The sequence below is a fragment of the Brachionichthys hirsutus genome, chromosome 15 (genome assembly GCF_040956055.1).
Source record: "Brachionichthys hirsutus isolate HB-005 chromosome 15, CSIRO-AGI_Bhir_v1, whole genome shotgun sequence".
Classification (NCBI taxonomy): Eukaryota; Metazoa; Chordata; class Actinopteri; order Lophiiformes; family Brachionichthyidae; genus Brachionichthys; species Brachionichthys hirsutus.
The window spans coordinates 1870115-1898078 of record NC_090911.1 but is presented as its reverse complement, the minus strand read 5'-3'; the positions used below and the strand labels follow the sequence as shown (position 1 = coordinate 1898078).

At 47.9% G+C, this 27964-nt stretch overlaps 1 protein-coding gene across 1 annotated transcript; it reads right to left on the bottom strand.

Annotated features, from left to right (window-relative positions):
- Positions 1 to 10: 10 nt before the first annotated feature.
- Positions 11 to 26401, bottom strand: agla (amylo-alpha-1, 6-glucosidase, 4-alpha-glucanotransferase a). The gene is made up of 35 exons (XM_068748374.1): positions 26335 to 26401; positions 24037 to 24161; positions 23374 to 23584; positions 22135 to 22304; positions 21629 to 21832; positions 21241 to 21422; positions 19253 to 19364; positions 18642 to 18768; positions 18083 to 18185; positions 15591 to 15688; positions 15177 to 15316; positions 14592 to 14779; positions 14183 to 14306; positions 12516 to 12679; positions 11948 to 12049; positions 11412 to 11567; positions 10758 to 10908; positions 10463 to 10587; positions 10258 to 10370; positions 8217 to 8351; positions 7473 to 7603; positions 7214 to 7350; positions 6353 to 6486; positions 6099 to 6274; positions 5925 to 6027; positions 5715 to 5838; positions 5164 to 5265; positions 3907 to 4018; positions 3673 to 3808; positions 3306 to 3418; positions 3004 to 3215; positions 2812 to 2909; positions 2630 to 2717; positions 1830 to 1963; positions 11 to 1219 (listed from the first exon to the last, which is right to left on the bottom strand). The coding sequence occupies exons 2-35, from the start codon at positions 24122 to 24124 to the stop codon at positions 1102 to 1104; spliced, it is 4611 nt and encodes a 1536-aa protein (XP_068604475.1). The 5' UTR covers positions 24125 to 24161; positions 26335 to 26401; the 3' UTR covers positions 11 to 1101.
- Positions 26402 to 27964: the final 1563 nt, after the last annotated feature.

Below are 27964 nucleotides of genomic sequence, written 5' to 3'. Positions count from 1 at the left end.
ATGAAACGCATCCAGATGCATGCAGTGACCTTTTATTAGCATGTTAGCTGCTAACAGCACCTTCAGGTGTTCATAGAAGAACGCTGGTTCACCAGGAGACGCACCGCGATTCAGCAGATGGAAGACATCAAATAGCACATTTACGTACGAGAGGAAACATTCATGCACTAACTTGAATTGACACTAAACACTTGATAAAGAGAATTATTTCACTGAGTGACCGTTAGGCGTCTCCACTTAGGGTGTGGGTGGACACAGCACTGGAGCTACAAGGTGAGCCAAGGTCACCTGGTGAGGCAGTCGAGGTGTGAAACGCACGCCCCGGGAGGTTGGATCCCTCAATGTTTCAAAATAAAAGCAGCTGCTTTTAATTCTAAATGAGAATAACGTTACTAGTAAAGGCTGACATTCATTGATTTAATGCAACGTTAGTGGCTAATCCGAAACACAGCATTACGTACCTTAGTATTAAATAATTCACCCAGATGTTCCTCTTAAATCTATTTCTAATAAATTAATAACATTATATGATGTGTGTGTAAGAGTTAATCTATTCACTATATTTATTAACTACAGTAACCGAATAAGTAGATTAGAAAACCTCACCAAAGGTTTGGGGATCAATTGTATTTAGCATTGATTACTTCAAAAGCTTCATGGACGGTCTGATCGATAGAAACGTTAATCCTATTGAATGGAGAATGATTGCAGTTCGTACTGAGATTAGGATTATCATCAAAGTGAATTTATCTGTTCTTCCTGAAATGATGTCTAAACTATTAGAGATTAAATCTGACTCCACGTTTTCGTCTCAGGACATTCAATCCACTGATTGGTTTACAGGTTTACACACAAACTAAGTGACTGATCTGATGAAACGTGGAAGAATCGAGTCCGTTTCATCACAATCTCCAGCTTCATCATGTGATCGACTGCAGCTACAATTCACAACAAGCGATGGGGTGGGTGGTTCCGTGACACGCAGCGGTTTGTCGGCCGCAACGTTGAGCAGAAGCGCCTTCCACGAACGCCCGAGCTTGTTCGAGTCATCCAACACGGAACCTGCTTCACTTTGAAGGCCTGTTTCTTCTCAAAGCCGAGCTAGAGGTCGTAGAGGACCTCCAGAACGCAGGCGATGGACCACGCCTGGGTCTCGCAGCTGAACGGGCAGTACTGGCCGTTCTCATTGGTCAGCTCCGGAAGACCCTTCCACGGAGACCTAGAACGACAGATGAATGGATGTGTGGAGAAGGACGCAGACGTTTGACAGCTTTCATTTGCCACTCATCGCTATATATGTAGGACAGGATTTGCTTGTCACCCTGGTAACTATGGAAACGGTTGTGATACGTCGCTGCTGTTGTTGTTTCGGAGATCATTGTTCATCAATCTCAGACAAACTGGAAAAAACGTTTAAACGTTGCTGACTTGACTCGACCTTTAGAATATCAGCACTTATAAGAAATAACCACAATGGCTGAATATCAGACAATAGTCTATGTGCCAGAAAAATCATTCGACTCTTACTTTCATGCTTTTGGACACACATAACATTTTTATGCTAATTGTTGTTGTTCTCTAAAGCTCAAAGAACACTAAACCCTTTTAACATTATCCACCAGGCTACGTCATTTCCTGCTGCTGTTGACGTTTCATCAGTCAGACTGTAGACATGCTAACATTAGCCATTTGTCTTTAAGGACATTAAACACAGGTGTTTCTCCAGGGCAGGTAGAGCTACGCGAGTGGATCGGTGCCCCGTCCTACCAGGTAAAACCATTCCAAACTAAAACTCATCCCACCGTGTGAAACAAGCGCTGACGTCCTACCTGTCCAGGTGGGTGTAATGCCGGGACAGGACGTTCTTCACCAGGGTGACCGTTTTGTTGTAGGTTTCCTCTTCCAGCTTCTTGGCAAAGTAGAGTTTTGCACGCAAGAAGAAGCCCACCGGCCACAGCCACTCCTACACACACACACACACACACACACACACACAATGATTTAGATGAGGCCTTTGGTAACCATGGTTACATTTCTGATTTCATCCATACATCTGGAACATGACACGTTAACTATCACCAGACTGACGAACAAGTAAAAGTTAAATGCGTGAACTTTGCAAAAGTCCTTAAAAAAATCTCCCTTATTTTAAACAGGAAATTAATTATCAGCGTAGGAATTGATCTTTAAATGTCAAGATGTGATTTTCTGATAGAATACATTCTAATATCACAAGTTAAATACGTTCACAACATTTCATTGTAACCCAGAAACATGTAAACGCAGGGCTTTAAGGTTAACACAAATGTCAAGCTTCCACTGATCAGCGGATTTCTGCTCACGTCATCTCAATTTCACAACTTATCTCCCACAAACCACAAGAAAGTCAAATAACTTTAATGTGGTTGTTGTCGAATTGGTGACGGGGTGAATGTGAAATGCTTTAGACCAATCAGAATGTTCGTAGCATTTCACTTCACAAATGCAGTACAGGAAGTTGCTGCAAAGAAAAGGAAGCTGTGAAGCCCGACTACCGATGGTGAAGCGTAACTCGTGTAAAGAGGAATAGAACCTATGCCGGCTCAACATCACGAGTTCAGCGGATCCATTTCTCCTGCGTTCCACTCACCGGTCCCTGGTGGTAGTTGAAGCCTCTTGACCGGTTGTAGTTGTCGTTGTCCAGTGAGTTGTCATAGACACCGCAGTACACCATGTCACTAGCAACACAACAGCAAGGTCAGCAGTAGATCACACATGTCCACATGTCCTGTCCCTTAATAAAAGACAAACAACGTTCAGGGTATCAAGTACTCGGGGTCAAGCGTCTTCATCCCCAGCGGTCCCAGCAGTTTCTCTTCAGCCACCTTCAGGGCACTCCAGGCTCGCTGCGCCGTAAACAGCTCCGGAGCCTGTGAGACAGACAGCCAATCACAGGCCTCGGCGGAGATATCAACCAATAAGGACACAGACAGTTCCAGCGTCTCCATCATTCAGTCAGCTCACCACCACCATGGCAACAGTGAAGTTTGGCCTCAGCTGGTAGTCGCACCAGGGGCTGGAGGCCCCATAGCTGTCCTTATAGATGCCTTTTTTATGCACCAGTTCAGGGTGTTTCTCATCGGGGTCCTGAGGCGTCCCAGAAACCCAGAAATGAGCTTCAAAGGATTGCTGCACCTGCTGGTTCCACTGGGCGTAAGCGACGAACACTTCTTTACCTGGAACACAGTAAAGGTGTTCAGAAGACAGTGGTGGAATCGTGTGTGTGTGTGTGTGCGTGTGTGCGCGTGCGCGTGACAGCGACAGACCATCTCTGTTGATTTTAGCTCCATCATAAGGAAACAGGCCTTTGGCGTGGAGCTCCACCAGCCAGCGAAGCGCCGACTTACAGAGGCCGACGATCTCCACCGCAGCTCCGTCCCTGGAGAGACGAGACGAGACGAGATCTCAGCGTTCCAAGCAGAGTAGACCACCTGGTGTCCCGCACTGGCGCCGGGCATGGGGACACCTTCAAAGCTGCCTGCAGTTTATCTTTAATTACGCAACAGTGAAACGGCCAAATCAAAAAGTTCCACCAAATATTCCGTTTAGTTTAACCGGCAGTCCAACGTATGAAAGTCCAACGATGTCCAGCCCACAGCTGGACCGGGTCCAATCACGTCTGCAGTGTGTTACCGTGGAGTGGCCGGCATCCCTTTGTTCCTCGCTCTCTCACTCTCTCCCATTTTGTCCATCCATGTGCCGCAGTTAAAGCGGTTTCCTCCGGACACGAATCCCGTGACTGGATCCACCTTGGCAGCGACGCTGAACCCTGAATTCACAAAGGCTGTGGCTTCAGTCGCAGAAACTTCCATCATTTAAACACACACACACACACACACACACACACACACACGCACACACTCCTACCTTCGTCTCTCATATTCATGTCTAACTTCGGGCCAGCATTTCTTTCTCTGAAGGAAATTCCTTCCAAGTGGCGCTGCAGAGCCTCCTGTATCACATCATACAAGGGCTGCTCCTAAACACACACACACACACACACACACAGAAACACATTTATGAGACGTTCCACATCAGTAGTTGAGGGTTTGATTGAAATTATTTTGTTGGATTTGATCTTTTTAACCGTAACTCAGGTAGGATCAAGCTGCTAAAGCGGCATTCAAGCTGGACCTTTTATTTTTTCCCCATTTTGGTCGGTGCCTCAGTGATGTTTTGTTTTCTATCGGTCTGTCACCCTCGCTGTTCAGATTCATTTTTTGTAGGAGTGCATGGAGGAGTGCATGGAGGAGTGCATGGAGGAGCGCATGGAGGAGCGCATGGAGGAGTGCATGGAGGAGCGCATGGAGGAGTGCATGGAGGAGCGCATGGAGGAGTGCATGGAGGAGCGCATGGAGGAGTGCATGGAGGAGCGCATGGAGGAGCGCATGGAGGAGCGCATGGAGGAGCGCATGGAGGAGCGCATGGAGGAGTGCATGGAGGAGCGCATGGAGGAGCGCATGGAGGAGCGCATGGAGGAGCGCATGGAGGAGCGCATGGAGGAGTGCATGGAGGAGCGCATGGAGGAGCGCATGGAGGAGCGCATGGAGGAGTGCATGGAGGAGTGCATGGAGGAGCGCATGGAGGAGCGCATGGAGGAGCGCATGGAGGAGCGCATGGAGGAGCGCATGGAGGAGCGCATGGAGGAGCGCATGGAGGAGCGCATGGAGGAGTGCATGGAGGAGCGCATGGAGGAGCGCATGGAGGAGTGCATGGAGGAGCGCATGGAGGAGCGCATGGAGGAGCGCATGGAGGAGCGCATGGAGGAGCGCATGGAGGAGCGCATGGAGGAGCGCATGGAGGAGCGCATGGAGGAGTGCATGGAGGAGTACATGGAGGAGTGCATGGAGGAGTGCATGGAGGAGCGCATGGAGGAGCGCATGGAGGAGCGCATGGAGGAGCGCATGGAGGAGCGCATGGAGGAGCGCATGGAGGAGTGCATGGAGGAGTGCATGGAGGAGTGCATGGAGGAGCGCATGGAGGAGCGCATGGAGGAGCGCATGGAGGAGCGCATGGAGGAGCGCATGGAGGAGCGCATGGAGGAGCGCATGGAGGAGCGCATGGAGGAGCGCATGGAGGAGCGCATGGAGGAGTGCATGGAGGAGTGCATGGAGGAGTACGTACCACCTCTCCAGGCGAGGCAGGCTCACAGTCATCGGTGGGATACATGCGTGTGGCAAAGCATCGAAGGATTTCATGGCCTTCAGGAACTTGGGCAACATAGTCCTGAACAGAAATACACAGTATTCACGTACTTCCTTAAACATCATGTATTCTGATTATATTAATACGATCTCAAATAGAGGTTGAAGGTTTTGAGACGGGATGTTCGTCCCTTCTCTCGGTCTAAAAAGGGCTAAACTAGATGCAATTTATTGGAGCTAATTTGAAATGAATAAACCTTTAGTTAAAACCCTGATGGTATATTTATTCTGAATTACACGATGTGTAATATTTGTACATTCACACTTACCTTTAATGGATGTTTTGTGGTTAATTATTAGCATAATTCGTTTTAAGTTCCCGAGAGGTCAATCATATTAGGTCCATATTCTTTACATGGCTTTAAAAGAACAGCAAAGTTGTGATCTAGCAAATAGCTAATCAGTGAATTTACATTCTGAATGAATCGTCTCCGTCCGTCTCAAACTCCATTTCCCAGCAGCCCCCCTCACCTGGATGCACTGCAACCACCACCACACAGCATCGCGGCAGTTGTATCGAGCACAGCGACCCTCACCCAGCAGGTTGGGGATCAAGCCGTGCCGCAGGGTCCCAGCAAAGGCCAAGATGATGTTACTATGGAAACCATGAGACAGGATGGCTCATTCTGAGTTCAGTGGCCGTTCTGAATAATGTCTGCGCTGATCGTCCTGCTTCTGTACCGAGCCTCAGCATGTCTCCCAGTGAGCAGCATCAATCCTCTCAGAGCGATGAAAGTATCTCTTCCCCAGCAACGGAAAATCCCGGCGGAGAAGTGAGGAAGACCTAAACAGGATCGGGAAGCATTTAATGGAACCTCGCCTCAGTCCACGCAGCACGAAGTGTTCCTCGGCTACCTGCAGCCATCGAGACGCAGCACTGCTCCTTCTGGCCTGTGATTGGACTGATGCGGTAAGGCACGCCCTCCAAGTTCATAGAAAGGCGGGGGAGGGCGGGGAAACGCCCGACGCCACACATCTGAACCGAACCCAGCGCCAGCTGACCGACGAAGGTGGAGCCATTCTGGACGAAGCTATCCAGACAGGGAGACAAATTAAAAAAGTCAATTCCCTCCATTTGAAATCCACACAAGCCGCAGAGCTGATCCTACCTGGACATCAGCTTGTAGGCGGCGTCCAGCGCCGTGGTGTAGGTCGACACCAGGATGCCGTCGAAGTAGCACGGGATGAGGTAGCGTGGGATGTGCTTCAGGTAGGTAAACATGGCTGCCAACCACTGACCCACCTGCAGGCGCATGACGTTTGAGGATCGTGGCTCACAAATAACGACAAGCCGAAATTCAGAGTCTCGGAAAATGTGAATGTTACGTGAGCTCAATGAATAAAGGAGATTTTGAACAGAGCTTCTGTAAAGTATGTTCATTCCTCTGAACCCGATGTTTGACTGCATCATGGGAACCGTCAGCCTGTGGCGCTGCTCGGGTGAAACGGAAGCCCGGGTTGCTTTGAGAGTGGACTCCGTGTCGTCTTCTTCGTCGGGTCTAGCGTCTCTCGTCTTCCTCTTGACGATCCCCCACAGCAGCTCAGGAACAAGACGGACACCGAGTCAGCTTTCGGTAGTGTGGGCAGGTACCAAGTCCTGCTGGAAGACGGACTCAGCATCTCCGTAGAGCTGGTCAGCATGAAGAGCTCTAAAATGAGCAGATGGCACGCCAGCCCGACTCATCGCTGACTCCGCCTCTCTTCCTCCAGACTCGGGGACCATTTCCAAACGGCACGAAGAACCTACTCTCATCTGACGAGAGGACTTTGGACCACTGAGCAACAAGTTGATGCTTCTGACGGTGCCTCTGGTTCCGGACAGGTTCGGAGCCCATGTCTGGGACTTTTTCGGTGCGCTGTGACTCTTTTTTTATTGAAACCACCTTGATTTAACTGAACTCAACCCAGAACAAATGAAAACATATCGGCGTAGATGCCAGTTCTCAGGGGGCCGCTGGGTGAAGCCTCACCTGCTCCAGCGGTCCTTCTCTGTGCATCAGTCTGCTGCAGGTAAAGTCTATGAGCCAGTCGCCTTGCCTGAGGTTAGCACAGAGGGGATGGCCCAGGTCGTTGCCGGGGCGGATATCAGCCAGCACTGACATCAGACCTGCACACACACAGCATCACATGTCCAACGCTAAAGCGTCCCCACGCTCTGCTCCAGAACAGCTAACGCGAGGGAATATTGCATTACTTCATTCCACTGCGTATACTTAGTGAACTGTGTACCTTGTAGTCCGGCATATTTGAGGGTCTCCCATCCGGGGACGCTGTAGCATCCGCCCCCACCTTCTTGTTCTTCTGAGTCGCAGCGATACAGCAGAATATTCAGATCGGCTAACGTCAGCTTCGACATCAGTCTGTGAACGAAGAGCTTGGAATAAACGCTTCATGTGGGACAGACGTCTCGCTCAGATATCGGAACCCATATGTAGGAGTTTATCGATGCTGTTCTGAGATCAGCTGAGGTAGAGATGAGTAGCCTCCACGGGGCTAGAAGCTCCCTGCTCCTTCCAGTAACTACGACCCCCCCCCAGACTGGTGCAGTGTTCAGCGCTTCGCTCAGCTCCCTGTGATTCACTTTGGCCATGCTTGTTCACATCTTTGACCCATGTCAACATCATTAGCAAAAAGCCAAAAGCCAAATACTTCAGTGTGCTCGTTTGCTGCAGATGAAAGTGCTTTTAGACAGATGGACCCTTGTCCTGGGTGTCCCTGAGGACCCTTGTCCTGTGTGTCCCTGAGGACCCCTGTCCTGCGTGTCCCTGAGGACCCTTGTCCTGCGTCTCCCTGAGGACCCTTGTCCTGCGTGTCCCTGAGGACCCTTGTCCTGCATGTCCCTGAGGATCCTTGTCCTCAGGGACATTATTGCTGCCATTCATTCTCACTGAACTTCCCCGCGGCTTCAGGTTGAATGTTCGCGGGTCAGATTTCCCAAGCTCATGATTGTGTACTGTGTACTGGTGCGCTCACTGGGCCAGTGGTTTCTGCAGTACTTCTGGGGGGCTCTCTTCGGCCACACTGCCTCTCCTGTACTTTGGACTGAACTGGGACAGGTAGTACCTCAGCACGCCCACCATCCTCTGGGCTTTGGGGTCCAAGTTAACTCTGCGAGGCAGACGGGTGACAAAAAAGGATTAAAATGTGAAATGGTTTTAAAAGCATGTATCGAGTGTTCAATGAGTGTGTCTGCAGGTGTGCATGTGGACTACCTGAAGGCTACCACGCTGCCAGGCGTGCATGTGGACTACCTGCAGGCTACCACGCTGCCAGGTGTGCATGTGGACTACCTGCAGGCTACCACGCTGCCAGGCGTGCATGTGGACTACCTGAAGGCTACCACGCTGCCAGGTGTGCATGTGGACTACCTGAAGGCTACCACGCTGCCAGGTGTGCATGTGGGCTACCTGAAGGCTACCACGCTGCCAGGTGTGCATGTGGACTACCTGAAGGCTACCACGCTGCCAGGTGTGCATGTGGACTACCTGAAGGCTACCACGTTGCCAGGTGTGCATGTGGACTACCTGAAGGCTACCACGCTGCCAGGTGTGCATGTGGACTACCTGAAGGCTACCACGTTGCCAGGTGTGCATGTGGACTACCTGAAGGCTACCACGCTGCCAGGTGTGCATGTGGACTACCTGAAGGCTACCACGTTGCCAGGTGTGCATGTGGACTACCTGAAGGCTACCACGTTGCCAGGTGTGCATGTGGGCTACCTGAAGGCTACCACGCTGCCAGGTGTGCATGTGGACTACCTGAAGGCTACCACGCTGCCAGGTGTTCATGTGGGCTACCTGAAGGCTACCACGCTGCCAGGCGTGCATGTGGGCTACCTGAAGGCTACCACGCTGCCAGGTGTGCATGTGGACTACCTGAAGGCTACCACGCTGCCAGGTGTGCATGTGGACTACCTGAAGGCTACCACGCTGCCAGGCGTGCATGTGGACTACCTGCAGGCTACCACGCTGCCAGGTGTGTGCATGTGGACTACCTGAAGGCTACCACGCTGCCAGGTGTGCATGTGGACTACCTGAAGGCTACCACGCTGCCAGGTGTGCATGTGGACTACCTGAAGGCTACCACGCTGCCAGGTGTGCATGTGGACTACCTGAAGGCTACCACGCTGCCAGGTGTGCATGTGGACTACCTGAAGGCTACCACGTTGCCAGGTGTGCATGTGGACTACCTGAAGGCTACCACGCTGCCAGGTGTGCATGTGGACTACCTGAAGGCTACCACGTTGCCAGGTGTGCATGTGGACTACCTGAAGGATACCACGTTGCCAGGTGTGCATGTGGGCTACCTGAAGGCTACCACGCTGCCAGGTGTGCATGTGGACTACCTGAAGGCTACCACGCTGCCAGGTGTGCATGTGGGCTACCTGAAGGCTACCACGCTGCCAGGTGTGCATGTGGACTACCTGAAGGCTACCACGCTGCCAGGTGTGCATGTGGACTACCTGAAGGCTACCACGCTGCCAGGCGTGCATGTGGACTACCTGCAGGCTACCACGCTGCCAGGTGTGCATGTGGACTACCTGAAGGCTACCACGCTGCCAGGTGTGTGCATGTGGACTACCTGAAGGCTACCACGCTGCCAGGTGTGTGCATGTGGACTACCTGAAGGCTACCACGCTGCCAGGTGTGCATGTGGACTACCTGAAGGCTACCACGCTGCCAGGTGTGCATGTGGACTACCTGAAGGCTACCACGCTGCCAGGTGTGCATGTGGACTACCTGAAGGCTACCACGCTGCCAGGTGTGCATGTGGACTACCTGGAGGCTACCACGCTGCCAGGTGTGCATGTGGACTACCTGAAGGCTACCACGCTGCCAGGTGTGTGCATGTGGGCTACCTGAAGGCTACCACGCTGCCAGGTGTGCATGTGGACTACCTGAAGGCTACCACGCTGCCAGGTGTGCATGTGGACTACCTGAAGGCTACCACGCTGCCAGGTGTGCATGTGGACTACCTGAAGGCTACCACGCTGCCAGGTGTGCATGTGGACTACCTGAAGGCTACCACGCTGCCAGGTGTCAGCTTCTGAAAGGTGATTTCCTGCACAAACTCCGATCGATCTTTAGAGGTCACCCCAGCTCGCTTCACCACCGTACTCTCCTCCAACTGAAGGCGGATAGAAACGATCATTTCATGCCCTTTTGTTTAAAACGTAAAATGAAACGTCAGAATACGTAAAAACACAAAGCGATATTTACAGGAATGTGCTCCTTTATTTCCACAGTGTACTCGGGCATGCCGTTGATGTAGTTGTCGTCCTTCTTGTAACTCCCAGCATGCCTTTCCACTGTCCTCGCCTCCAGGACTACTTCTTCTATCTTCCCTTCAGAGACAGAACGGGAGAGAAAGATTCTCCACATTTGAAGCCTGTGTTAAGTAACGTCTTGTGGCAAAGTGCAAAACCCACATCTACAATAGAAAAACAGCTCAAATATGAATACATGAAGGTTGCATGAATGAGTTCTAACAGAAACGACAACACTGCGACCCTACCTGGTATGAACATGGGTGGGATGTTGGCCTCGTACTGGTGGCTTTCGGGGTTCCAGAAGGCCGTTCTGCACACTGCCACCACAGACTGGTGGGTGCTGGGACAGTGGCGAGTAAGTGCAACAATATCTGCATCCACCTGGTCCACATACACCTGGAGTAGAAGGTAACAGATGCTAAACTGATCTCTGGCATGTTAACGTCGAGTGGACAACGCTGAAATCATCACTAGGGTGGCCTGATGGCAGTTTTAGTTCGAGGTTATACTAACCATCAGTAGGAACCCCGATCAGACGGACTTGTTGCACGGCGCTTGTTAACGGCTGTGCAGAGGTTTGACTGAAATGAATGCCTGGGCCACCGTAGCGCCTGCTCTTGCTACAAGCTAAAGTTTTGCTGTTGACTTTAATGGTGTACTAGTAAAACGTTCCCCGGGACGGATAACAACAAAAGAGAGCACTATGGCACAGCCCTTCATGACGGAACGTTGCCTGCGGACTTGTTTACAATCTGTTTATTTTGACACTACAAATCCCACATGGGCTATTCCAGTTCACCGACGTTTAACCTGCTCGTTACACGCGTCTTAAACTGCCTTTAAACTTTATCTCCCCGTATGTTTCACCAACCATCAGCACACACGGGGCGTCGTGGTACCTGTATGAATCCCTGCGCGGCCAGTTCCTGGTGCAGCCTGTTGAGGGCCAGTTTCCCAGCTACGATGCCAGTCTGGAATCCAACCTCTCCTGTAGAGGTGGGAGGAGCCAAAGGGTTCCACTTGGGGTAAAATCGCTCTTCCTTCACGACAGAGATCTGAACACACGCAAACAACTGTCAGGCTGAATACTAGGTGATGCATGCTTCGTTGATCAGACCGTATGTCCCGTCTAAAGTGTGTCCATCGTGCATTTACTCCCAACGATTTATCATGTTGCCATTTTAAAAGAGGAGGAATGTGCATAATCAGGTGAGTGCGTTCAGCATTTAATATAGCTCACATCCGGAAACGACAAATATTGATTGATCTTTGATCGGTTCAACAGATTTTCGTTTCATACATTGGATTAAAATCATTGGTGATGATTAGAATGAAGCTCAAGTGACGCAAAAATAAAGCTCAACTACAGTTAAACAACGTTGAGACGGACGATATGAGATGGAGCTACTAGCTGGAGTTTGTGTTTCAGAGCAACCTGGTGGGGCACTAGTTCATCGTATCCTCTCGTGGAGCCAGTAGCGCAGCAGGCCATAGAGACGATAGCAGAGCTGGGCAGGGCATCCAGAGCTGAACGCAGCTGCTCAGCAACGGGAGACAGAATGAAAACCGAATTAACAACATGCCGTGGTGTGAAGAATACAGGAAGGGATGGCGACCGGATGCGGAGGCAAAACAAGTGGTAAAAGTTTCTTTTTCTTCTTGTGGTTATTACCTCTGCCAAGAAGGTTATGTTTTTGACAGCTTCATTAGGGAAAGACTCCTAGATGCCTCTGAAAATGTGACTAACTTAAGAGTCCATTGAATTTTGAGAGCGATCCGGATACAAAAAATAACAAACATCCAGATTTTCCCATTTACTTATAATTGAGGCGTTTTCAAAATAATCCTCCGTCCATCCACTTTCACCTCCACAAGGAGGTTACGTTGTAGACGGCGTAAACAATCAGAAGATTGGTCTTGGTCTAACTAAGAGCCGGATACCTGCCTGAAAACAAAGAACAAACATCCAGATTCTTTCCATCGACTTTGAATGACAGACTCACCTGTATGGGGCACTCGTTGTCATGGGTTACATCAAGGAACATGGCGTGGGCGATGGATGGCATCAGTGGACGGAGGCTGGGCTGCACTAGAGCCCCGACTGGCTCCCCTCCATACCGGTACACCAGCCGGCCTTCTTCATGGCTATCACCAGCTGACATGGCCTCTTTGGAAGAGGGACAATCGTTATTACGAGATCCGCAGTGCTGCAGCAGAATGGCTGGACTCACAGATTCAACGAGGCAATCAACCTTTCTGTCTCACAGCATGCAACCAAAAGTTATACGCAGAAGAAATGCAATTACTGTTCCAGACTGTGTTTGTTAGTGCTGCATGAACGCGCTGCATGAACGCGCTGCATGAACGCGCTGCATGAACGTGCTGCATGAACGCACTGCATGAATGCGCTGCGTGAACGCGCTGCATGAATGTGCACTCTGAGCATATGGATGAACACGCTGCATGAACACGCTGCATGAATGCGCTGCATGAACGTGCTGCATGAACGCGCTGCATGAACGCGCTGCATGAACGCGCTGCATGAATGCGCTGCGTGAACGCGCTGCATGAATGTGCACTCTGAGCATATGGATGAACACGCTGCATGAACACGCTGCATGAATGCGCTGCATGAACGTGCTGCATGAACGCGCTGCATGAACGCGCTGCATGAACGCGCTGCATGAACGTGCTGCTTGAACGCACTGCATGAATGCGCTGCGTGAACGCGCTGCATGAATGTGCACTCTGAGCATATGGATGAACACGCTGCATGAACGTGCTGCATGAACGCGCTGCATGAACGTGCTGCATGAATGCACTGCGTGAACGCGCTGCATGAACGCGCTGCATGAACACGCTGCATGATCGCGCTGCATGAATGCGCTGCATGAACGTGCTGCTTGAACGCACTGCATGAATGCGCTGCATGAATGCGCTGCATGAACGTGCTGCATGAACGCGCTGCATGAACGCGCTGCATGAATGCACTGCGTGAACGCGCTGCATGAACGCGCTGCATGAATGCGCTGCATGAACGCGCTGCATGAATGCGCTGCATGAACGCGCTGCATGAACGTGCTGCATGAATGCACTGCGTGAACGCGCTGCATGAACGCGCTGCATGAATGCGCTGCATGAACGCGCTGCATGAATGCGCTGCATGAACGCGCTGCATGAATGCGCTGTGTGAATTCGCACTCTGAGCATCTGGATGAACGCGCTGCATGAATGCGCTGCATGAATGCGCTGCATGAATGTGCTGCATGAATGTGCAGCCTGAGCATCTGGATTAATACCTCTGATTAGTGAGGTGATCCCTAGTTTGGTTACGAAGACATTATCCAGCTCCTCACTGCCGGTGAAGAGTTCAGCCGCCACATACAGGTTAGGACAAACTGTTCTGGCCACATCCAGCATGAACTGGTGAAGCACAGCAAGGCAAGACAGCAAAACCAGCACAGAGAGAGAGAGAGAGAGAGAGAGAGAGAGAGCATGTTATGGTTTGGATAAGATGAAAACAGAGTAATAGTAGGGGGGGGGGGGGCAGTTAGGGATAATGAGCCTCAGGATAACACAACATGCCGCCATCCATTCATTGAACACGGAGTGAGTGCAGAGGGAGGAGGGGCAGACAGAAACAGCTTTAGTTCATCCAGGGAAGGTGTACCTCGTACTAGGCTGCTAATTCCCAGCCGGTTAACAAACACATTGTCAATGTGCTCGCTGCCTGTAAACAACTCGGCTATCACATAGAGATTGGGCCTGACCAGCCGGGCTGCATCGAGCATGGCCTGGACAAGACAACACAGCGGCGTCACACACAGGGAGAAGAGCGGGCGTTTAACGCAACACGCAGACATTCAGCGTCTGCAAAGAACTTCTATACGCATACCTAAAAACACAATATAAAACGAAACGAATCCATGAATAGAACGCGGATCGTTGTCTTCTCTGTGCTTCATCTTTCTTACAACTTGTAGGCTAATTAGACTGGACTGCATAGACATGAGTCTGTGGGCCATCAGGGTCAATTTAGGTAATGAAACCTATAATGATATATAATTCTATCTGCACACCTCGGCCACATGCAGCGGGGTCGAGTGGCAGTTGTCCAGTCTGATTCCATGGAAATATTTGGCTGTGATTTGAGTGTATTTCTTCATGTGGTCCCAGAGATATGGGCAGTCTTCAGGCCCCTCCCCATAGCGGAGCTTCACACTGTCCCCCCAGCATATCAGCTCCCGACGCAGGTATACGTTGGAGCCTTTAGGTGGGCAGAGAGTGAGAGAGAAAGAGAGAGAGAGAGAGAGAGAGACTGCTACATCAGTGCAAACCTCCAATTCAAGAACTCAGCAGGAATCTCTTTGATGCAATATGGTTAAAGAATATAAGAGGAGGAATTCACCTCATTCATAGTGAGGGAGGGCTCATACTGAAGTATTAAAACATATCAATATCAGTACATGTGATTAAGAAGATTCATCATTGGATACCAGACTGAAGTTTATTAATGAATTACTAAAAATAAATAAATAAACTAATATCTGATCAATAAATGTCAATTAATGACTTGGAAAATCAACCCAGTTGAAGCACAAGAGCCAATAAACAGATACGTTGGGCGGTTAAGTTGCTGATCCCTCGAGGCTCCAGCTACCGACCCGACTCAGCGAAGTTCCGCAGCGGGTCGTCACCCATCACCCAGCCGTTGTGAGCCAGGAAATGACGGCTCTTCTCCGGCTGGTTGAGCAGCTGCATGTCGTGCTCCAGAGTCATTTCCGGATATGGGAAGGTGAAATATCTGAGACAGACGGATGAGAATGTTAAATTCCACCCTTTCCATCCGACATTACAAACTTTACATTACAAAGTAGGGATGTTCGGCTTTCGGGTGAAATTTCAGAATTCCTCACATAGATTCATTAATAAATGGATTCTCAAATGTTCTGATGCAACCATAAAAGACTAATGGAAGTCCTTTTCTTATGAATATTAAAGCTGACCCAAAAAGTAACAGGCATCTCTTTAATCCGTCCGCATCTCATGCCTGCTCCTCTGCGTTTAGTCGTTGGTACCTGGTAACCAGAGGGTTCTTCTTGCTCACAGGTCCGAGTCTGGGGCCGTGGTCCGCCAGACGCTCATACATTACATTTCTCACCATGCAGTTGGCAGCCTTAAAGGAAAAAAACATGAACAGATCAACTGACTCCCTATTTTGGGAATCCTCAGTGTGTTCATTTGCTCACTTTGTGCTAATGCTGTACAGAATGCATTATGCTCTCATGCTACTAACTATTTTGGGAGATAGGCTAATGACTTGAGACATTTTGACATTCCAGCACGGACATCAACTCAATTTAAATGACTAGCATTACAGTAATACCTTGAAATAAGAGTATCATTTGCTCCTGGACTCTAATCAAATCAAGTTCTACCATATAAAATAACTGAAAACAATTTAATCTGTTCCGGCCGTTTAAAAACATCGCTTTTTAATGCGAATAACGATGGAAAGGTTGTATTAATTTTGGCTGCTCCGGATTTCTCCCTTCCATTTAAATTGGATGTGGATGCAAGCACAACTGGACCAGGGGCTGTGCTTCCCCAGGATGGTACAGATGGAGTGCCCCACCCAGTGTGCTTCTTTTCAGCGAACTGAACTACTCTAACATCGAGAAAGAGACCCTGGCGATGCTACTGGCGATCCAGCACTTTGAGGTGTATATTGGTGCCCCCCCCCCCGGTACACCAACCACAACCCTTTGGTTTTCCTGGCCAGAATGTGCAACCATAACCAGAGGTTGTTACGTTGGTCCCTGCTAGTACAGGAAACAAGAAAGGGACTGAAAATGTGGTGGCTGACGCTCTGTCCCGTGGTTGAGGGGAGACCATTAGTTTGTAACTCCCATTGTGAATGGTGCCATGTTGAGTCTGCCATCGTTGGCAGTGAGGACCGTTTGTACACACGCCTGAGTGAAATTGGTTTGTGTCTTACGGGAGGGGGTGTTACGGCCCGAGGGCCGCTCTATGTGCCTTGTTGTGTCTTTCTCTCTACTCTCCTCCCCCCGGTGATCGCCCCTCCTGATCTGCGGCTGTTCTCACTCAGCTAATCAGCTGATCCCGGTTAAAGGGTGGGGAGAGAAAGGAGCAGAGGGAGAGCGGATGGTGACGGATCGTTGTGAACAAAGCCATTGTGGGACTTACTCTTCTGGTGTGAAAAGAGGGTTGTCGTTTTTGCGATTGTTTTTCCCTCGAGGTGTGGTGGCATCTTTAGTTTGTATTCACTCCTGTATCTTGTTCCCCCCCCCCCCAGTGTGGCGGCGTCCTTAGTTCAGTCGTTTGTTCACTATCCTGGTTCATGGTTTTGACCAGTGTTCTCATTTGGGTAACCTTAATTCTTAAACAATTATTATTTTTACACACGTCGATCGGCCTCTGAGTTGCTTCCCTTTCCTCCCTTCATACCCTGGACAACATCGCGGGAGGTAACACACACGCACACACAATATAATAAATGATATACAGTATTATTGTAATATAAAATGTGGTTTTATAACTTTTATTATGAGATTAAATTCCAGCCAGACGCTAGCGCTAATGGCGGTGAGCAGTGCGCTGGAGGAGGGAGGACGTAAAACTTTATGCAGTAATTGTACCTTACAGGTACTCGTACATAAATGTAGACATAATAGTTGTGCCTCTGAAAGGCTTTGTGTTCTTGATAGCATCGTAGGATCGTACACATCGTGTCCCATCACTTACGGACACCGCGGTCACATTGATGGATCATTTCATGCTTCATCTCCATCGTCATCATCGTATTTTCTTCACTGCCATCCTTACAACTCGCTTTCTGGGCCCATCACGTGTAAGGAAAACGCACAGATCCAGCCAGAATCACTGAATAATGGAAAGGCAACGCGGGAGACGAGAACGGAAGGCGGTGAATCCCTGAACTGAACGAGAAGGACGCTCGCAGCGCTCGGCCATTTAGCGTCAGCATCTGGAAGACGCTCGTGTCTCAAAACGACATTTTTCTTGCAGGTTTGCTCGTGTCTCGGAACCCTCGTATGTCAAAGCGCTCGTATGTCGAGGTATTACTGAACTCGCTTTCCGTTTTTTTTTAAGTTGACAACATTTTATTTTCTGATTCTCTTTTTCAGGTACTTGTAATTTCATTGAAACTGTTTTTTGTCTTTTTTTATAAAAGAATAATTAATTGACTTCCACAGTGTCATTAAATCCATACTGGGCAGGGAGAAGTTTTAGCTGTGATTTTCCTTCACTAGATTGATTCTCTCAACCAGATGGTAACAATGACTCGGCCCATCTTTGCTATGGCACCACAGTTGAGCAGACAGTATATCACTGTTATGAACACATTTTCACTCATTCACTCCTTGCTGCTTTATTTGAAATCCGGGTCGCGGGTATTTCTGGAGCCTATCCCAGCAGTCTACAGGCAAGAGGCGGGGTACACCCTGGACAAGCCCCCAGTTCATCTCAATTTTCAAAGCTTCAAAGTTCTTTTCCCTCTCCTAAAATTGGCTCCATTCCTTAATCTCACCTGCTCCTGATGCTGATGCATGACGTGAACCTGTTCGTCATTATGTTCATTTAGTTTCTGCCTCAGCCAACCGCAGCATTCCTCGATGTGTTGGGGGGAGGAGCTAGAGAGAGTGAGATGGAACATGAAACAAAAAACGCCACAGCTATGCATTCCATGAAGTACACAGGCATCGTTTCAATGTCTGGAACGGAGTCACATTATTGAATTAGTAGTTTTAAAAATTACATTTCTTTCTTTGCAATACACAAAAACAACGTGACAAGTGGCGTTTTATAGATAAAGCAGGGCAAAGTTAATCCCATTGAAATGTTTTCTTCTTTCTGCAATGTTTGTTTGTCTTGAACAAACACCAACAGGATCACTGGCAGCAGGTGATCATACCATGAGCATATTAATGAACTGCCACAGAACACTTCAGTAACCAATTACCAGCAAATATAATGCATCCAAAAATAAATGTACTCTTTATTCATTTCTCTTTGTTAATGCTTTATGGAATTAGCCTGCATGAATTACAGAAAGTCCGAACGATACCAGTTCTTGTTTAGAGTCTGACCTGTGAGGTACAAATGTCTCCAGAGCGGCGTCCATGTCCACAGTGTTGCCATGGCGATGATAGTTTGGGTCCTGGATGATCTTTAGGCCCTTCTTCCCTCCAGTCTTAACATGATCTGGCTTGGTGCCTAAAACATGTTAAAATAAAAGAGTCCTTTAGAGGCCTTTAAGGCTGCATTCTAACCCTTGTTGATTTTAGATTATTGTATAATACAGTATAATTATTGACTTCTAATGGCTGTGACCGGTTTGTGTTTATAAAGTTGAGATTAGTTTTACTACATGATTGGTTTTAGCTGTAATTTTCAAGTGTCTCTTGTGTGTTTGGATGAAATGACATGCTGGATTTTATTCATTGATTCTTTATTTAGACAGAAAAGTCTCTTCTTCCAGGAGTCCTAGTCAGTTCCGTCTCGACAGTAAGTGTTGTTGGTTTTTTTTAAAGCATTAATTCTTATCTGGCCTCAGAGTCCTGTCGAACACAGGAAAGTCTGTAATCAACACTTCCTGTGCCGCTGCGGATCTGCTGAAACGTTAACGTGTTGCAACCATGAGGGCATTTACTTTGTTTTGCAGCAACACTTCTATTAACCACAGATCTACGTTACAAACCATTTAGCAGTTGGATTCTGAACTGCTCCACGGCACGTTCCACATTGACCTGGTAGAAGTCCCACAGCTTGATCTGAGGAAACACATCCTGCCACAGCACACTGTGGATGGTCTAATACACAAGGCAGCAGAGAGAAAGGAAAGAAGGACACAAAGGATTCAACGCTATTAATCTGGCGTGAAATAAGACTCTAAACAAATATACAGAATACTCTAAACATGAAGTATTAGCATTCCATCACAGCTTCCTCATACGTTCCGATCATGAGGTGTACAGCAACTAAACAGGCAGTCATTTATATTCATACATGGCGGCACGGTGGCACAGTGGGTAGCGCTGTTGCTTTACAGCAAGAAGGTACCAGGATCGATTCCTATCTGTGCAGAGTTTGAATGTTTCCTCCCAACTCCAAAAACATGCGACTTCGGTGGATTGATCATCCCAAATCGTCCGTAGATGGGAGTGTGTGAGTGTGTGTGTGTGTGTGTGTGTGTGTGTGTGTGTGTGTGTGTGTGGTTGTCTGTCAATGTGTCGCCCCGCGATGCGCTGGCGACGCGTCTTGGGCATTCCCTACCTCTCTGGGGCGCACCCTACCTCTCTGGGGCGCTCCCTACCTCTCTGGGGCGTACCTTACCTCTGTGGGGCGTACCCTACCTCTCTGGGGCGTACCTTACCTCTGTGGGGCGTACCCTACCTCTCTGGGGCGTACCTTACCTCTGTGGGGCGTACCCTACCTCTCTGGGGCATTACCCTACCTCTCTGGGGCGTACCCTACCTCTCTTGGGCGTACCCTACCTCTCTGGGGCGTACCCTACCTCTCTGGGGCGCACCCTACCTCTCTGGGGCGTACCTTACCTCTGTGGGGCGTACCCTACCTCTCTGGGGCGTTACCCTACCTCTCTGGGGCGTACCCTACCTCTCTTGGGCGTACCCTACCTCTCTGGGGCGTTACCCTACCTCTCTGGGGCGTACCCTACCTCTCTTGGGCGTACCCTACCTCTCTGGGGCGTACCCTACCTCTCTGGGGCGCACCCTACCTCTCTGGGGCGCACCCTACCTCTCTGGGGCGTACCCTACCTCTCTTGGGCGTACCCTACCTCTCTGGGGCGCTCCCTACCTCTCTGGGGCGCACCCTACCTCTCTGGGGCGTACCTTACCTCTGTGGGGCGTACCCTACCTCTCTGGGGCGTACCCTACCTCTCTGGGGCGTACCCTACCTCTCTGGGGCGTTACCCTACCTCTCTGAGGCGTACCTTACCTCTGTGGGGCGTACCCTACCTCTCTAGGTCGTTACCCTACCTCTCTTGGGCGTACCCTACCTCTCTTGGGCGTACCTTACCTCTCTGGGACGTTACCCTACCTCTCTGAGGCGTACCCTACCTCTCTGGGGCGTACCCTACCTCTCTGGGACGTTACCCTACCTCTCTGGTGCGTACCCTACCTCTCTGGGACGTTACCCTACCTCTCTGGGGCGTTCCCTACCTCTCTCCCGTAGTCAGCTGGAACAGGCAACACCCCTGACCTGTAATAAAGCGGCTGTACAAGACGATTTATGAATATTCATATATATTTACTGAAAATTGAGCTTTTATGATTTCTCTGTGATAGATTTGGCATCTCTTTGAGGATGAGGTGGAACTTTTGGATTGGACAGGTTTCTGGTTTGTCCGGTCCAAAGTATCATCTTGAACCGCTTTGTCTTTAGCTAGCAGCAGTTTGGTCCAGACAGATTGCAGTGCTATCCTCATTACATTCAATACATATTCCCAAATAAAGTGCAGCGAGCAGTAACTAGTGGTGAAATGTGATATTACTGCTTCAGTCCGTTTGTCTCAATCTCCCCAGGAGTCGGGTAGGCGATAAATGTCAAAGGTGTCTGTGGCTAAATGTAGCGCTGTGCTGTTTATAACGTCGCAGTGTCATTGAATGGCGACGACTTATTCATGTCAGAAGCCAGACAAATGTCATGAAGACTGTCCTGACTCACATTGAGATGGCTCTCACTGGTAATACAAGCAGGAAGACCTTTAGCCTCGTAGTCGCCCTCTGCTACGCTGGCGCTCAAATGCCAGAGAGCTCTGTCGAGGAGCCAGGCTGGTCGCAGGTGGGGAGAATTCACCAGGTTGTAGCCACACTCCGGATGCCCTTTGAGCCACGCGCTGTTAGCAGCTGGAGAAAACCAGAAGCGCGGACGGCAAAATCACTGTTTAGTTCTGATTAGAATATTTGCAAATTTCAGATTCAGATTCAATTAAAATGGAAGTGAGGATGGTTGAGTTGTTTCAGCTGTCCTGTCCTGAGTAGAGGACACACACACACACACACACACACACACACACACACACACACACACACACACACACCTACACACTCACCAGTATGATTATACACCACATCTGTAATGCACAGCATGTTCCATTCTTTCATCAGCTTCTCCACCAGTGCTCCCACATCTGGCCAGCTGTAGTCCTGACCCTCTGGACTGAAGTCAGGGTTAAAGGCCAGCTGGTCCGCCAGAGAGTAACAGGATCTGGACACTCCTAGAGTCTGGAGAGGTGTAAAGTGGATCATGTTGTATCCTGTAAGAGAAACACACACAAAGACACTTGTACTGTACTATGGTATTGATAAATGTGGATTCAGCCAGAGGGAACCGTTTGGATTAAAGTAACACACAACAAAAGAAGCCGATGTTTACAAAAATTCATGAAGTTGATGAGATAAAACATTAAATATATTATATTCGATTATGTTTGTAATGTCTCAGTTGATTATACTGTATGCCAAAAAAAGGATTAGCAAATAAAAAACCCCATTGTTTTATGAATGGGCTCTGCTGCTTCTATGTCCATCACTGATTTCCACAGAAACACAAACGTACCCGACTCCTTGGCTACTCTGAGTCTGTCCAGCCAATCATCAAGGTATCCCAGACATTTGGACAGGTAGGTCTGGATAGTGATGCAATCTAACGGGAGGACCAGATCATCTGCTCCAACACGAAGGACTGGATCAACAATTATGTATCCACTTCCTGACTTTTCTGTGTCTCTGTGGAAAGAAACAAAACAAGCAATCAAGTAAACAATGGAGACTGTGGAGGGGGGGCAACTACTTATGGTACCAATCCAACACCCAAATATTCAACCTCCAACCTAAAAGACATTACAAAAGAAATTAAGCATAATAATTAAGGTTTTAGGACACTATAAGTTGTGGTGAAACCCACATTGTAAAAGTGCTACTGTTATTTGACCACTCGAGGTCGACATGCTAGTTTTTACACGGCTCTCATGCATCTGGTTTGGGCTTGCTGGAAGTTAGTTCACCTCGGTTTGAGACCTTCCTGTGAAACGACACAATAAAATAATAAAAACAGTAACTGGGTAAATAGCTCGGTGCAGCAAATTAAGAGCTTTGCATTTGCACCTTCAAGTCAATTCTAGATGTAACAGGAAGCTAAAACTGGACACGTGCGTTCGCTCTTCTCTTGAGAGAGAGACCAGGAAATAGTTTGTTACAGGAATTAAGTTGGATTGAAATAAAGTGATGAGACTTTCAGCATTCTTTTGATTTTGATATGTTGTACTCTAGCCACGTTTCCACAATGAAGAAACAATGTTTCATTCAAATAAAGTTTCAACCCAAGTCTCGTATAACACCCGGAATTATAACCTCATCTTTAATCCATGACACTTCTCTGCTAGTATTTGGACAACAAATAAGACTTTGTATGCATCCCTCTTTAATAAATCATTCTTATTTAGACAGGTGGGATGTATAGCAGAGTGTCATCTGTGTAACTATGGAACCATATTCTGCGAGAACAGTAATGACACCCAAGATGATTCTTCAGTTCTGAATCCTCTGTGGCATACAAACCGTCATCATTGCTCCTTAAATGTAGAGGAGACATTTTCAGTGCCGTCAATCCAGAAATGAACAAGATAAATGTCATTTGGTTCTGGAGTTGGTTTTTGTAGAGGTGCTCATTTAATTGCTAATAAGAAATCAAAGATCCTACCTCCTCAGCTTGCGTGATATCATCATCATAATAGTGTAAACTAATCCTCTTCAAATATAGTCAATAACCTGTTGTCCATTATCAGGGAAGTCTTACCCGTGTCCAAAGTAGTATTCATAGGATCCAGCTCTCGTGAGGTCCAGAAAACAGAACTTATCGGAGTCATCCTCTTTTCCTGTTGGGTAGTTCCATGTCAAAATCCGGAAGTTCTTTCGTTCAAATATCTGTCCCTCTAGTGGATAGTTGGTGTGGACCATGACACTCTTCCCTTGCAGACTGGGACCCAGCCGGAACTGTAGCTCAAAACCTGAGACAGATATGATCAACGAAGACGCGAAAGGAAAGGTTATCGAATCCATTCACAGTTAACAGACAAACTTCTCACTTTACGCTTCCGATGTAGAAGAAGCAGAAACATTTTCACCACTTTTCAACTGTGATTCCACAAGCTTCTAAAGATCAGCCTAATTAGAGTTTGGAAACTGATCCTGAGGTGATTATAGAGCACTGCGGATTGTCGTTACAATAAACAGCGACCGCTCCGCCTTTGGAAAGAGTTCAGGATGGACTTCTTAAGCCGTGATTCAGAAACAATGAAAAGATCAGGGTTTGCGGTGTGCAGCCAGCTCAGCGACTTTTGGGAGGTGAATATGTTTTGTTAAATGCATAAATCAAATATGTTTGCGCTTACAAAAACCGTGAAAAGTCAAAGTGAATTTATTTGCATTCAGACATTCAGTAGTTATGAAGAAGCCTTACCTTGATCGAGTCTGAACAGGGTCCTCTCTAAATTCTCCATATCGTTCAGCATGAGGACTCGGATCTGCTTCAGGTGTTGAGGCAACATATTAAGGTGGTCTCCTTAAAATGAACTGATCTTCAGCCTCTTGGAAAAAGGACAAAACACAGTATTAAATAGTTACCATCGTTGATTTTGCCACAAACACCTTTAATACCAGAGAGCAGTTGAAAAGTATAAACCAAAGAGAATAGTTCAAAAGAGCCACATTAAAATCCTGGAACTGCACCATCCTTCAGATGAACCTCAGAAATGTGATCCCCTTTTCCCTTTTCTAAGGCCTGCTTTACAAAATACACGTAATATTTCAAAGTTGTTTCTTAGTCCTCGTGACGACTTTGTTCTAAGCCTTGCCAGAAATTTGGTACAAAAAATAAAAAATGTGGCTTGTCAGCTTTAAAGCGAAGAATTACATTTTATGGTTGGACAATTTATTTGCAAATAAATATGTATACTTTTATATTGGAAGCCATCTGTTTGCAAACGGAGAAAAGATGACTTTCATATTTATGTAGAGACTAGGTTGGCAGAAAATTATGACAGACGTATGAGAAATAAGGATATTCATTAGATAGATGAATATCCTTATTTATAGATGGCGCTTTAGTTTGCACAAAGAGCCATCTATCAGGAGGTTTTAGATTTCTTCATGTTTCCTTCGGCTGGCCAGCTTTACAGAGAGGCTGATTTTCCAGCAGGACTTGGTACCTGTCCACACTGCAAAAGGTATCAAAAGCTGATTCAATGACCAGCTTGGTCTCGTCTGAATCGCATAGAGAGTCGATACGGGCCATATGCGCCGCTCGTTCAACTCAACAGAACCCCTTTGGGAGGAACTAGAGGGAGACCGCGGTCCGGGGCTTCAGACATCATCGTCCTTTTGGAAGCCTGGCCAGAAGCCTTCCTGGAAGAGTTGAAGATGTTACTGCTGCGTAGCCTGGATCAATATATTAAATCCTATTGGATGCCACTCAAAGTCATATACATGTGAAAGTAGGTGAATACTTTCAGTAATATGATACAACGAGAGGGTTAAAGGTTAACCAACAGGTTTTAGGAAACCATTTTTGACACGTGCATTGTGAAATCCTGCTGCACCGCAGCTTGAGGAAGTACAAAGGAGGACAGTTCACCTCATTTCAAGCTTACGGCAGCAGCCAGGTCCGCTTTGGACAACAGCATTCCTCAGACAGTTAGCTGGCGAGCTAATCTTTGCAGCAGTTGCGAATTGGCTGGAACATTTCAACTTTTAAAATATTTAATTGCCAACTTTTACGGGATTGTATTTTTAGCTCAATTTGGATACATTTTCAGATGAATGCAAAAAAAAAAAGAAAAGTCCTTCAATGTGACATTAGAAGTAATACATGGATTTTATAAACGGCCTGGCATTTATTCAATGATGGATCCTAAAATAATTAATATTAAGAATCTTATTCCAGTCTAATTAGAATCCAAATCAACATTAATAAGCCTTTATTATCATTGTATGATCTGCTTATGAGGAGTGCCAGAAAAGATCTTTAATGAATAAAACCACAGAACACAGGAAAGATTATGAGACAAATATATTAATATAATATAGAGTTTTAATGAAACCCCATTTAAATATTTTATTATTACACAAACTGTATGCAATGCTTGTTTTTATTTATTCTATTACCAACGAGTTCCTCCTGCAGGTGGATAGAGGACTTATTATAACACAGAACCAAAGGCGGGTTTGGGTTTGGGTTTGGGTTTGGGTCGATGCCCGGAGTCAATGAACCCCCTTCTCTTCCCCCTCGGAGTCTGCGCAGTGTTCGTGTCCGACCAGGGAAAGGTCAAGAATATCTATTTTTAAAACGGTTCCCTTTCGCTCACCGAATTCACACAAACACACGAGGACAGAACCTGCGATGCTCATGCGTTCGAAGCCCGGACCGCTGTTCCAAATGCCTGCGTTCTAATGCTGCTTTCAAGTATCCCATTAATCCCAGTAAACACACGAACGCCCAGTTTGATTATTAGCATCCGGGTAAAAGCTCGCCATACGCATAATTTGTCCGGGTAAAAATGCTTTGTCCTTTTGACCCCGCTGGCGGTCCCTCGAATACTCTGCAGTGGTGGGTAACGTCGGGAAAGTAACGCCCCGTGATTCACGTTACAGCGGCTGTCGCGATTTAAACGAGCTAACGTAGCCGGCGAGCTACTAGCCCGACCTGCTAGCAAGCTAGCTAAAGCTCGTCCGCAGGACGGCGTTCCCACGGCTAGCTCACCTGCCCGGTGTCTCCGACGAGTCCCGCGAGCAGGACGGGCACTAGTATCACTAGTATCACTAGTATCGCCAGTCTGACACAGACCAGCGTTGATCCTGGATGGGACCGTCTAACCGAGGGGGCGGGGCCAGGAACCCTGCTGCTTCGTGCTTACCGTAACGAACATAATAAGAGAATCCTGCAGAATCTCTCTTTTGGTTCAAAACGGTCGTTCGTCATCGCTTCGTGTTTACACTATAATGAAGCAGGCTGCTCCTTTTGAGCCTGGTCTATAACTAAATTGTATAATTTATGTTGCGCAATACCTAAAAAGTACACACAAGTACACGCAGTGTATATTTAAACAGAGGAGTGGGTTACATAAGCTCAGCGTGTGGACCGAGACCGAGTCGCACAACCGGGCAGTCTGTCGCCGCACCGGCTGGTAATATGACGTCATCCAGAGATGACGCAGCACACGGAATAACCAGGCCACAATGCATCAATATATGGCGTCATCCATTCCTTTGATGAGCCAAGATTAATGAGATTATACGAACCTTTACTGCTGCCATAAAAGCGTGTATAGTTTTAACATATACTTTTCGCACAAAGCCTTTAGAGAGTCACATAAAATAGCATGTTTCCATGGAGATCACACAAAATATAATCCATATGATAATACACGTACGAGTTAAATTCATATGAAATGCGTTAAAATGTGTGTGAACTTTGTTGAAGTTAGAATGTGTCCTGTTGATAGGCTCATTTAAATACATATCGTATTCTTAATCATCCTCACCATCCTTTTGTTTTTACTCATTATGTCGTACTTTCTTTTTGAGCCCGTCTATGTATGACGATGTCAAGCGTCTCGTCTTTCAGTAACGGTCTCCTTTCTCTCCTTACTTATTTGGTGCTTACGTCCAAAGTAATCAGTCAGACACGCTCGCTTCGTTTGACAAGTCCACCTCTCAGAAAGCTTTTGGAACGGGATGCTGATGTTACGGCGGTTGTCTTGGCAGCATTGGGAAACTCAGCATCAACATATAATTTTGAACAGCTTAAGAAACTGCTAAACAATATCTCTGTAATCAATTATTTTGAATGATCATATTGTCAGTGGCTACAAGCTCCAAGTCTAAGCGACCGCATGCAAGAAGTACTACAGGTGGGAAGAGCTCAAAAGAATATGAACAGACACTGAAGGATATCAGTGGCACGTGACCCGGTCACGTGCCACTGATATCCTTCAGTGTCTGTTCTTTTGAGCTCTTCCCACATGGGGTCACGTGGGTGCTAGGCGGGGAGATAAGGGGGAGGGCGCAGGGCAGGAGTGCGCCGTTGCCCTCCTCCGCATCCCCCGTCCGGCCCCACCTGCCCCAAATTTTAACGCACTACATACATGTGTATATAGCACCTGGGTGTTCACACATTCACGGTGTTGGGAGGGCTCCCCAGTCTGGGATCTGGGAAGCCATAATAACAGGGTATGGGGGGGGGTTCACAATTTATTTATTTTTGGCCTTGGCGAGGCATGTGGGGCCTTAGCGGGCTGGGCTTGGGGTGGGACGGTGGTCCGGCCTCCTGGTCCCTACTCTCCATCCCAGGGAATAATACTCTCCTCCCAAATGGCTGTATAGAGTCAGAT

Bases quoted from the DNA above. Each gene is read 5' to 3' on its own strand.
- agla (XM_068748374.1), bottom strand. From the start codon at position 24,124: ATGTTGCCTCAACACCTGAAGCAGATCCGAGTCCTCATGCTGAACGAT. The intron at 6,275-6,352 runs GTAGGATCAGCT...CTGTCTGGATAG, and splicing joins GCCTACAAGCTGATGTCCAG to CTTCGTCCAGAATGGCTCCA. The intron at 1,220-1,829 runs GTAGGACGTCAG...CTGTCGTTCTAG, and splicing joins CATTACACCCACCTGGACAG to GTCTCCGTGGAAGGGTCTTC.